Raw genomic sequence first — 11907 nt, forward strand, 5'->3', positions numbered from 1 at the left:
TGATTGTTTCTCTTAATTTCCTGAACGTTGCTGCAAGGTGCTACAGAAAAGCGTTTAATTAGAAGCAGGAGGAGTGTGCAGGAGCTAGCGAAGCTCGGAGCCCGCGAGCTGAGGCCTTCGCGTGAGTTCTCCATTAAATCTGCTGAAAACCAGAAACACCCCCGGAGTAACGTTTTCCAGACTGGGGGAAAAAAAAAAAAAAATCCCTTTGCAGCTCTGTGCCAGGCGGGACAGATCGGGCTCAGGGAAGCCGGTTCGGGGCCTTTCTGTTGCTTCGCGCGGGCGAGGCTGAGCGGGACGGCGCCAAACCTCGGTGCTGAGGTTCAGGATCCGGGATGGAGCCGCGGGAGGCCACGGCGCGTCGCTGCGAGCCGGCTCTTCCCCGGCCCTCCTGCGTACCCTTCAGGCCACCGCCGGGTCTCGCCGTTCGGCCCGGTGGCTCGGGGACAGCGCTGCGTTTGGCTGCTGCCCTCCGACCGGGGAAGCCTCGGGAGGCGGCGGCGGGGGCAGAAGCCCTTTGACGGCTCGGCACCGGGGCGCCGCGGTCACGTAGCGAGCGAGCAGCCGCGCTGGCGCTAGCCGCCGGCCGCCTGCGCGGGTCCTGCGCCGTCGCCGCGCGGCGCTTCCTTCCTGCGAGCGAGCGCGGGGAGAAGCCTCGCTTTCTGCAGCTCCCTCCGCCGGCCCCGCTCTGCCTTATCGCAGCGAGGGAGCGCGAGACCTCGGCGGTCGCTTTGCCATTTATTTTTATCTTGTTGATCACATGCTTTTTAACGTTAAGTGTTCTGTGGGGGAGGGAATTTCTGCAACTGCAGAACGAATAGGAATTTAGGGGGTTTCAGTTGAACTTTGCAAGCAGGTTTTGCAAGTCGCAGGCTCGTTCTGGGAGGCCGCAGCAGCAGCCCAGCCGCGCTGATGGGAACGTTCCCGTTGGCGCCGCGACCCCCCCCGCCCCGCGCGTACACCCTGAGTGCCTACAACCCGCGCACAGCGGCCACGGGCCGAGGGGGCGGGCGGCACCCTCGCCCCCCTGCCTGCCGCGAGGCTGGACGCGGCCGGGAGGGAGCCGGCGCGCGGGGAAGGCGGAGGGGTCGGGCAGGCCTGCTCGGCGCGGCGGGACGCGCTGCCCGGTGGCGTAGCCCCTGCGGTGAGCGCGTTGGGTTTGATTGCGGTGTAAGCCGCTGGAGAACCGCCCGCTGTCCTGTGGTCTGGTTTGATCTTCTAGCCCCTTTCCTGCTGCCGGGGTGAGCGAAAGGCGGCTTCGGAGAACCGCACGGGCTTCTCCTTCGGCAGAACCCCCCCCCCCCCGGCGCGCTGCCGCCCCTTTTTGTTCCCTTAGCGGTTTGGTGAAGGAGCCGAGGAGCCCTGCGCCCCGGTGCGAAGTCCGGCGCCTCTGCGGACGCGTCCCCGCCGGACTCTGCGCGGAAGCGGCCGAGGCGCCGGCGGGCTCTGCGGGGAGCCAGGAGGGAGCGCAGGAGGCGGGTTCAAACCCCCGCGGCCGTTAGCGGCGCGGCCACGCGGGATGCGGGCGAGGGACGGGGCGGCGCGCGGCGGTCTGCCTTAGTTTCTCCGCTAAGCCATGCGTCGGCCGCCCCTCGGTTGCACGCGCTTCTGGAATTTGTGAGCGTGCTTTAGTGAAAGCATGCAAAAAGGCAACCGGCGAGTTTTCTAACGTAGGGACAAAAGTCAATAAAGGGGCAGCGCGGCGTCCGCCGGGGTCGCGCTCCCTCCGAGGAGACGCGGGCGAGGGAGGGACCCCAGAAGGGAGCAGGGCTGGAAGGCCGGGGCTGCTCTGCGAGGGGAAAGGACGAGGCCGGCGCGCGAGGGGGACCTGGGCGGGCGGCAAGGCTGGCTGGCGTAAGGAGAACGTTTGGTTGGGTAGCCGGCAGCGTTTCAGGTCGAGGAGCGTTGCCCTGCGCCGAGGCTGCCCAGCCTGGTGCCCGCGGGGCAGGGGCAGGCCTGCTGCCCTCGGCTCGGCGCGGGACGCGCTCGGGGGCCGTTTCTGGAAGTCGCGTAGGCTCCCCCCTCCAAAAGGAGGGTCGCGGCTGGGGCGAAGCTAGCGCGCCTTCCTCCCGGAGCGTCTGCAGGGAGACAGAGGGGCATCCTGAGTGCCGAAAGCTGGCTGAAGCGGCGTGCCCGCCGGGAGGCACGAGCGGTGCCCCAGCCTGGTGCGATGCGCGAGGCTGGAGACCTCCGTTTCTGGAACCGCTGTCCTGCCGCGGGCGGGGGGCAGAGCGAGCTGGCGTGGAAGAGGCCGGGGCTGCCTCGGCGACCGGGCTCTCGCCGTTGCAGAAGCACGTGCCAAAAAGAGCATTTCTCACCTGGGCTGCTTTCCGGTGAACTCCTCGGACGTGGAGCCGCCGCGGTTTCCGTCGAGCCTTCGCGAGGCAGAGGAGGACGCCCGCCCGCCTTCTGAACGCCTCGGAGGGGCGCAGCGGGCCCGTCGCGCCGCCGCGGGGAGGCGATACCTTCTCAGCAGCTACCTCCATTGCAACTGGCTCGCGTTTCAAACATCCCATCTGCAGGCAACTCCCGGGTGTTTGTAACACCGCCGGGTCGTTAGTGCAACGCAGCCCGACCGGAGCCCGGCTCGTGCTGCTGGCGGGATGCTGAGCTGCCCTATTCCGTTAGGAAGGGATCGCCGGCCGAGCAGTTGCAGCATTTTACACCTTAGCTCTGCTGTAGGTTTTCCCGCTGATTAAACACAGTCCAAAAATGCCACCCTGGCAAACACATTCCTTGCGTGTTTAGATGCACTCAGATTCCTTCCAGAGGCCTTTTCGAGGCAGCCGGGTCTGGGGCAGGGTTTTCCAAGAGAGCCAGAGAGGACGGCGGCAGAGCGAGTCCCGCTGGGTCGCTGGGAGCGCAGGGCTCGTCGGTCTGCGCTCCGAGGCCCGGCAGGGGCGCGGGGACCGGGGCCGCTGGCTTTCCGCAGCGCTACCGACGGTGTGCTGGTCGCCACGCGAAGCTCCATACCGGCCAAGTAAAAGCTTTCCCCTGTATAAGCTTTTTGCGGCCAGAGTTGCAGCGGTGGGAATTGCACCTGGGCTGCTTAGGACCTTTGGTGCCAGTAGAGGTCGTTACGTTAATGCCGTGTGGTCGAAAACCTCTCTCACTTTCAGCCATCCCGCTTCAGAGTTTCCCTTAACATCCCGTTAAGCAGTCTAATTTAACCCAGGATAGATAAAGGGAATCGTGTTACGCAACCTTCGTTATTCTCGGATCACCGAAGTACACTGCCTCGACAGCGTCAGCGGGGGACGGGTGCGTGTGCTCGTGCACATCCCAACGCAGCCGCTGAACTCCAAACGCATGAATAGCAGAACTTATGCTGCTCAGAGCTTGAGGCTTTTGCATCTCCGTCTGACTTTGCAGGGTCAGTGATAAAGCGATGCAGATCTTGGCCTGTCCTCCGTTCGGCTGGCTGCCGCGAAGGCTTGCGCTGGGTCGCTGGGAATCCCGCTTGGTCCGGGGCAGGTTTGGGGGGAAAGGTTTTACTCAGAGGTTGTGTGCGAGCCCTGTACCAGTGAGAATAACCACGTTAAAAAATAGAGAAGCAATATTGATTCTTGCGGGTTCAGATCTCTGTTAGCAGTCTGAGGGAGGAACACGCGGTTCCCTCTGGACCTGTCGGCGACGTACGTGTCCTGGGCAGGTGCAACGCAGAAACTGTGATTTCAAGAGACAGGTCTTTCTTAAAACATACCTATCTCTGTTTTGTTTCTTTTTAAACCCAGGGTTTTTAAAAAAAATACTACGTGCAACTGCCTGAGAAAGGGGGACTGTTTCGGGGGGTCAGCCCGTTGGCGGTGGGGTAGCTCTGCGCGCGCTCCTTTGCAGAGCTGGCTGCTCAGCTTCTGCGTTGGGTGTGTGTGGTTTCACGCAGCGCTAGAGATGAGCTGTTACAGGTAGGAAAACGCGATCTTAAAATCAGAGCAGTTAGCAGAGGACTTTGAGCAGAAGGTGATACATATCTATAATTTTGTTAATTCTTAGGAAGTTGGTCTGATAAAAGTCACTTAAATAACGGAAGTTGACCAAATGACAAATACAAGACAAACAGAGCCAGGCTAAAGGTTGCAGGCTGACCCGTTTGCCTTTCCCGAGGCTGCCGGACCCGGGCGGGTGCCTCTGGTCGTCGCAGAGGCCCCCGGTGTCCCCGCCAGGCCGGGCTGCGCGGGAGAGCCCGTGCCGGGAGCCCGCCGCGGCCCGCGGAGGCGGCGACGATGGCCCTGGCGTCCCCCGCTCGCGGCGGGAGCTAATGCAGCAGGCGTGCTCAGGGCTGCCCCCGTGATGCTGTTGACCGTGCGTTATGGTTATACGGATGTGCCAGGGAGGAAAATGGATGCGGTTATCCGTCCATCAAGCTTGCATCTGTTCGGTGCGCTGCGAATCCACCTGGACCTCCGCATCCCCCCCTCACCCAGTTTGAGGACGCGGGAGCTGGAGGGACGGCGGGCAGACGCTGGGATTATTTCTTGTCAGGGTTTCCCCTCCCCGGCCGCTTCGGAGTTGAAGCGCTGTCTCTTGGAGAGCGTTAGCAAACGTTTACGTGATTGCAAACCCTGTTTTTGAGACTCCTTGTATCATCCTTGTAATGCTCTCTGGGATTCTCAAAACATCCCTGGCCCGACAATAAGCACGTTTGGATTCAGACTTTTGAGCAGAAGAGACCTTGCCCATGCTCCATCACCGAGAGGCTCGGATCGGCCCTGTCGGCAGCCCACCGAAAAGTGCGTCGGGTTAGGGGCCTTCCTCTCCGGGGCAGCAGATGCTGGCAGGCCTGCTGCCGTGAAAGTCCCCTCCGAGCCCTCTGCGTCTTCTGACAGCGTCCCGACGGGTGTCGCTTCCCCGCCGGGGACGAGCCTGCTAGGGCCCTGTGGTCTCGTGACTGTAGAGTTACAACTTTTTTTCATTACAAAGATTTTTACCTTGCGCTTCAAAGTCGCAGGCAGGATTCGCTCTCTTGCAAAGCGAACGCGGTCAGTTCGATGGCAGAGTTTCTGCTTGTGCCAGGAGGTTTTGAACAGCCCCTCTGCGCTTGGTGTTTTTGTTGCGTGTCTGCGATAGCGAGGCGTCTGGCTGCTCCAATTTCTGCAGCCGCATCTTGCTGCCGTCGATTCGAACAGGCGTTTGAGGATGCGATGTTGGGACAAGGAACCGTTCACCTGCGTTTGGTAACTTTTGTATGTGGCTCCTAAGAATATTGTTACTGTGCTAAGGTGCTCTGCGCACAGTGTGAACTGTGCAGTTAGCCTTAACATCAACTTCTATCGGTGCTTAGAAACATATACGAACAAAGAGGGATTCTCACACGCTCACTCACACGCGCACGCCTGCAACTCTCCCCCCCACCCCAACGTCGTCTTTACACTTTTGGGGGAGTTTAGGACAGTTTGAGGCACATGTGACTTGGCTTGTTGGCGGGGCATCATTGTGCTGCTCTGCAGATGCGTATTCTGTTTCATGTTTGGCTGGCGCTAGTAAAGGAAACTTAATCTGTATTTCCTAAACTGACACCTTGAAACTTTAATCTCTGATACGTCCCCGTGGCCGGACTCTGCTGCCGCCGTCCTGCAGGCCTGCCGAAGAGCATGCAGCAGAATTGCTGCTTTCTCCAGATAGGAGCAGCAACAAGCAAGCAAGCCAGAAACACGGGGGAAGGACTGCTGACTCTCCTTGTCTGGGAAGAGGATCAATATTTGCATAGCGAAAACTGGACACCCGCTTAAGAAAAGCTGTAGGTTCAGGCTTGTGGCAGGGGTTAGGTGCGTGAGCTGAGCTGGGCAGAGGGGAGGGAGTCAGCAGGTTGCCCAGCACTCAGCCGGGTCCGGCTCCCAGCGGGCCCTTGTTTGGCTTGCTGAGGGGCGGGAGAGGCTTGGAGTCTGTCCCGTCCTCGTGCACGTTGCAGGTCAGCAGCAAACCCCGGCTTCAGAGGTGGTTGCGCTCATGCCCTCGGCAGGAGGTGCCTTGCAGTTGGATGGTGTAGGAGGCCGTGGGTCAGGCTGGGAGCTGGGCCCAGGAGTCCCTTCCTTCCCTCCTGTTTTTTTCGGGGGGGAGGTGGGGAGGTGCAGGAACGGCTGTGGCTAAACAGTTTATCTGCCTGACTTCAGGTGTATCGCGTGTGCCAAACCGCTGTGTCCCTCCTTGGAAGGAGAGGATCAGCCTGCTGCCACCTGGGCACCATCCTCTGAGCCCCATCCCTGCAGGGGTTTCTGGTGTCACGGTGGTTTGAATGCAAAGCCTGTGACTTGGTTGTGATACGGGGGTGAGATGGCAACGTTTCCGAGCTGTTCGCCTGTGTCTCGTTAGCACTCTCTGTTGATGCTTTTAGATGCCTCCAGTTCAGTCCATGCTGTGGTGGCATAAGGCTGTGTTCGCTCCTCGAAGCACCATGGCATGACATGGAGGCTCCTAGAAGCAAGATGGAAGGTACAGTACTGGCAGCGGCCGCCACTATGGACTCACTTTCTCTCCCTCTTGTGCTGCTGTTTGAAGGTGGGGGGAGAAGGGAGTGAAGGGGTGGGGGGGAAGAAAGCTTGACACAACAAGGAAAGCTGTTAGAAACCTGCCGGTGACCTGCGCCAGGAAAGGCCGAGGTAAGGTGCCCCTCCTGCTCCAGGCTAGCCCGTCGGCCACGCTGGCGGCGGAGGCTGCTGACAGCCCGGGGCTGGGCTGGCAGCGGTGAGGCGAGGGCGTCCGTCCCAGTCCCAGGTGCCGCTGCTGGGAAACACCAGCGCTTCTCCCGCGAGGATGCTTCCTTCACCAGAGGCTTCTTTTTAATTTGTGAAATACTGAAACAGACTTGGAAAGCTGCTGTGAGCACTTTGCTCAGCAATGAAGGTGGTTTTCGGTTATGGTGACATTCACGGATGAAACCTTCCTGTCTTTTGTGTCTCATTGCATCACAGAAAAGCAGGGTCCAGAACGGAAGAGGATCAAGAAGGAGCCCGCCACTCGAAAGCCCGGCTTGCTCTTTGGAATGGGCCTTTCAGGAATCCGGGCCGGGTACCCGCTCTCCGAGCGCCAGCAAGTCGCTCTGCTTATGCAGATGACAGCAGAGGAATCTGCAAACAGCCCAGGTGAGAGCTGAAGCGTGGTTTTGCTCGGAGGTTGGGCAGGCATGCGTGAGCTTGCAGCGAGGTTCGCGGGTGCCTGGGCTGCTCAGGGCACAGCTGCATCGGTTACCAGGTAGTTTGAGCAGATCATAGGCATCAGCGGAGATTAGCTGCCACCCAGGAAGCGTGAACGCTGGGGCTCAGCTCGATTTTGCTGCCTGGGAAGACGCAAAGCGGGATGTATGGGAGCGAAGCTGCAGGACGGGGGTGCTTCGCTCCTGCCCACCTTCCTCTCTCGGCCGCTTTTGTTTCCTGCCATCTCCACGTAACTGCCCCGACTTTGATAAACATCTCCAGTTCCAAAGTAGTAGTAGGTGTTGCCCAAACAGGTGCGGAAGGGCTGATTTACCCCTCCGTAGGGTCTGCCCTTTGTCAGCGCCGTGGGCTGGGTGCTGGGCTTGGGGGCACCTTCGGGGGCCCCGCGCAGAAGCACGGCTCTGGAGCCGGGCAGCAGGACGACACCCCAGTCCCGTGGCTGCTCGGGGGGCTCAGCCCTGGCGTGGGGCATGCCGGACCGCCGCCGGCGTTTGTGCGTGCCTGGGGGCTGCCGATCCTTCAGGCAGTCGCTGCCAGTATAAGGCAGTAGTGGTAAGAGGTGTCCCATGGGCCAAATCCAGGCCACAGTTGGGCCTGCTCTGACGGCTTAACTAGAACCTGAGTTCCCTGGTAACCTCCTCTGCGCCGGAGTGTTGAGTTCCTGCTGGCAGCTCGGGCTAATTCAGTGAAGGAATTTGGGGAATAAAAGACAGAATATCATCCTCTTTGGGTATTTTTAAAATGTTTCTTCTTGTGGAAAAGGATGAAACTGGTAACCAGTGCACACTGTAACTTGAGATGCAGAGCAACTGGAATGTGTTTACCACGGATTTTGTATTTTAGTAATTTTATCTGTGGCATATTATGACACCCCCTCCGGGTTTTTTAGATGCGTTGTGCTGTCTGTATATTTATGTCTGCATCTTATGCACAAATGTTGCAGTTTTTAGCCACCTGTTTTGTTGTTCTTAACACAAATCTAGCAGCTTACACCGCTGTTACTTGGGGGGCGATGGGGGAAAAAGCTGCGTAGTGTCAAAGCATCCAGCTGTTCTCTCAGGAAATGCGTGCTCTCCTCCCAAGGCTGTCAGACCTCACATGCTCTTGGTAAAAGGCTGCTTCCCTTAGGAAATGAGGTTTTAGGGTAAGGAGATGCATTGTCTACTCCTAAATCATGGGGTTATTGCCTACAGTCTTGTCAAGGACTACAGTTCTCTCCAGTGGGCTTTGGCAGCCTGCAATTAATATCTGTATTATACACACACAGGCTTTCCTCTGTCTTCACATCAGCTTCTGAGGTTCAGTTGCCTCTTGGTGCCTTGTGAACATTTCAGTTGAGAGGCAAGATTAAAGATGTTGCAACAGCTCCCTCTAAGGGTCTAGGTCTTCCTTTGAATTGCAGCTCTTCACTACGTTTCTCTCCTCCCTGCAGTTGACACAACACCAAAGCATCCCTCTCAGTCTACGGTTTGTCAGAAGGGAACTCCTAACTCTGCCTCCAAAACCAAAGATAAAGTAAATAAGAGAAACGAGCGAGGAGAGACTCGGCTGCACCGCGCTGCCATCCGAGGAGATGCCCGGCGCATCAAGGAGCTCATTATCGAGGGTGCAGACGTCAATGTGAAAGACTTTGCGGGTAAGCAGCCCTGGGGTGCTGCGGAGCCAGCCCACGGCTTGCACGCTTCCCATCTGCCTGAACTCAGTTCCCTCTCCAAGAACGACTCCTACCGGAGACAATAGTTTGTTTATAACACAGGTTTGCTATTTATAAAGAGGGGATTAACCAAAAATAATTTTACCCTTTTGGGGGGGAAGAAGTCTTGCTGTCTTTTAGAAAGAACTACTACAGATTTGTCAAAGGAATAAATCCTTGAAAAATACCAGTTCCCACCTTAGAGCTCGGCAGCTAAATTCCCTGGCTGTCCTGCCGGCGCTGAGCGCGCTCCCGCTCGGGGAGGAGAGGCTGAGCTGGACTCGCTGTAGCGATTCCTTGGGGCTGTCGCGGCTCTGTGCTCTGCGCCTGTGGCAGGGACCCTCTTGTCTGTTTTCTTCTTCCCTCCCACATGGGTGTCGTCTTTGAAGTCTGGAGGAGGATTTGCAAAGGGAGGTGGGCTGTTGTAGCTCTTGTTTTACTTAAAACGTAAGAAACCGTGTGCACGAAAATATTAAAAACCTTAGGTTTGTAAAATCATCGCTCCAAAGTTGAATGGTGAATAGCTGCGGCGTTCTGGGTTTTGGTTTTTGAAGTGCAGAAGGTGAGCGCGCAGCCGGGGGGGAGCGGCGCGCGCCCGGAGTGCCGGGCTCGGGGGGGATCAGCCTCCGAGCTGCTCCGGCGGCGAATCCAAATCAGAAAGTGCTTGGAGCTTTCTAGGGGAACCTCAGCTCCTCGCCCAGACGTGATAGCACCTCCGTCTCCTCCATTTGGCCGGATTGCGAAGCTCTTGCTTCTGGTGATGGCAATTTTAGACAGGCCTGTGAGAAAGCTGAGTCCGAGGCCAGGTGCAGAACGGGGAGAGGAAAGCAGGCTGCGGGGCGGCTCGCGCGGCCGAGCCCTGGGAAGGGAACGGTCTTGCAGCGAAGCGGTGGTCGTGAGATGAACTGTGTCGTTCTTGCGCTCCCATACCCACGAGGGGGCTAAATTAGCATGAGGCAGCCTTTCTCCTGGCACTTCCAAGAGCTTGCCTTTGCTCTTTGCTGTTCTCTTAGCACGATTTTTTGGCTATAAATAGATATGCGTGTTCCTCCGCCTGTATGATTAATATCAGTGCTAGACTGAAGTATCGGTTGTGATTAATTTTGGTCACAGGTGCCCCTTTTCGATGCTCCAAGTGAAGGTAACTGATTAAGCTCCCACGACGCTATCAGCAGCATACTTAAGGAGCCATGCACATTTGCTGGGAAACTTCAAAACAGTTTCTGCTTAAAAATAGCCTGCTTGCACGTGATAAAATGTTTCATTCTGTATTCTTCAGAGGTTTGTTTGAGAAGGAGAGCCGCTGTTACTGTGGAGATCTGCTGTTTGGCTTCTCTCGGAAATCGGGGCCTGTTTGCGGTGGCAGAGCTGCTTGCTTTGGAAAGCAGGCAGAAAATATTTGTTAGGTCTGTGTGGGGGATGTTTCAGAGGAACGTCTCTAGTTCCGAACTCCTTTCTGACTCGAGCAGCAGCGTTCCTCTTGCGGAGGAGTAGGAGAGGGGATAGGATTTGAGATCTGACTTCCACAAGCAATTCTCTTAATTTCATACCCAAAACTTTGCCTTTTGATTTCCCAGAGCTACGTCAGTTCTAGCAGATGATTTGTCTGTGGCACGTTGCGCTACCAGAGGGAAAAGTGGGATGGATTTACCTACCAAGTATTTGGGGTTACGAGGCAGAGCTGCAGGTTTCTGGTGCAAAGAGTCTTTGTCATGTGGACCCTGCTGCGCCGCTTGGGAGCTGGTCGGGGGACAGTCGTGCTGGCCATCAGGGCTATGGGCACCTTGACACGTTGGCAGCTATGGCTTGTGTGGCGGGAGGATATTTTTCACTGTTTTTAATTCTCTCCGTAGAGACGATATCCGCGTTACGAGTGTCTGTTTGCTTGCAGGCTGGACAGCGTTGCATGAGGCGTGTAACCGGGGTTACTATGACGTTGCAAAGCAGTTGCTTGCTGCAGGCGCCGAAGTCAACACAAAGGGGTTGGACGACGACACGCCGCTGCACGATGCAGCGAATAACGGGCACTTCAAGGTTGGTTTTTGCTGGATTTCATGACTGGCTTTTAATGAGAATTTCCCTGCCCCAGTGCTGTTAAATGTTTTGCTTGGTGTTTCCCTTTGCAGGAGAATAGATCGTTTTTCTGCCGGGGCAGGGAAGAGAGGCAGCCCTAGTTCTTCTCCCTTCTTTCCTGCCCAAATTAATTCATGTTGCCGTTTTTTGTCTCCTTTCTTATCAGTGACTCTTAGTGTCATTAAGGCCTGTCCTGTGGCCTGAGGACAGGCTGCTCTGTAGGTTGAGGGCATCCTCCTGTTTCTCGTATATCTGAAAGCTCTGCAAAAAGCCTGGAACTGAAACATCTTTATGAGCGTCTTCATCTTCAAATCTCAATTTCTGTTTTCAGGTGGTGAAATTGTTGTTACATTATGGAGGGAATCCTCATCAAAGCAACAGGAAGGGAGAGACACCTTTAAAAGTAGCTAATTCCCCCACCATGGTGAATCTACTCCTGGGAAAGACCACGTATCCCTCTAGTGAAGAGAGCTCAACAGGTGAGATTGACCTTTATGTGAACATGGGAGTGATGTTTGTGGCCTGCAGCTGTCTGTTAATACAGAGACGTTAAGAGGACAGTGAAGTTAGACTGTTGTCAGAATATCTGCACGCTGCTGTCACGGTCAGGAGTCCATCTGTAGCTGTAACTCTCAAATTCAGACAACATAACTACCAGCCTTTAGCTCCGGGAGCTCTAGCTGTTTGCCCTGGAAGCCTACGTTGAGATCACTTGCCTGGTGCAATCGAGATGTAGGATTGGAAGCCAATTGCAGGTAAATGGATGTCTTACCTTTAAAATGTCGGTAATGTTCCAGCTTGTTCATAGAAAGGAAGAAGTTTGAGTGCACGTGTTGTGTATTTCTGTCCCTTCCCAGCTAGGGAGGCAAGGAGCTCTGCTGTCCCAGTGCTGACGTTTTCAGGTTGTGCTCCTGGGCTAGTAGGGTGCACTGCCAGAGCCTGCCCCGCAAGTGCCACCACCGTGGCTGTACTAGATGGGAAAGGTTGCAG

The 11907-nt window shown here is 56.7% G+C and overlaps 1 protein-coding gene across 18 annotated transcripts in view; it reads left to right on the top strand.

Moving 5' to 3' along the window:
* The window catches only part of ANKRD11 (ankyrin repeat domain containing 11), a 170251-nt gene that overhangs the window by 145477 nt on the left and 12867 nt on the right, over nucleotides 1-11907 (top strand). For 12 of the 18 annotated variants that reach the window (XM_068956285.1, XM_068956284.1, XM_068956286.1 and 9 more), the window contains 4 exons: nucleotides 6909-7079; nucleotides 8584-8787; nucleotides 10736-10878; nucleotides 11249-11396. In XM_068956285.1, coding sequence (XP_068812386.1) covers nucleotides 6909-7079; nucleotides 8584-8787; nucleotides 10736-10878; nucleotides 11249-11396 — 666 coding nt within the window. Of the gene's footprint in view, nucleotides 1-1344; nucleotides 5738-6331; nucleotides 6430-6908; nucleotides 7080-8583; nucleotides 8788-10735; nucleotides 10879-11248; nucleotides 11673-11907 lie in introns of those variants that run through there. The other 6 variants (XM_068956295.1, XM_068956293.1, XM_068956296.1 and 3 more) reach the window with 3 other exon arrangements.

The sequence above is a fragment of the Struthio camelus genome, chromosome 10 (genome assembly GCF_040807025.1).
Source record: "Struthio camelus isolate bStrCam1 chromosome 10, bStrCam1.hap1, whole genome shotgun sequence".
In the NCBI taxonomy this organism is placed as follows: domain Eukaryota; kingdom Metazoa; phylum Chordata; class Aves; order Struthioniformes; family Struthionidae; genus Struthio; species Struthio camelus.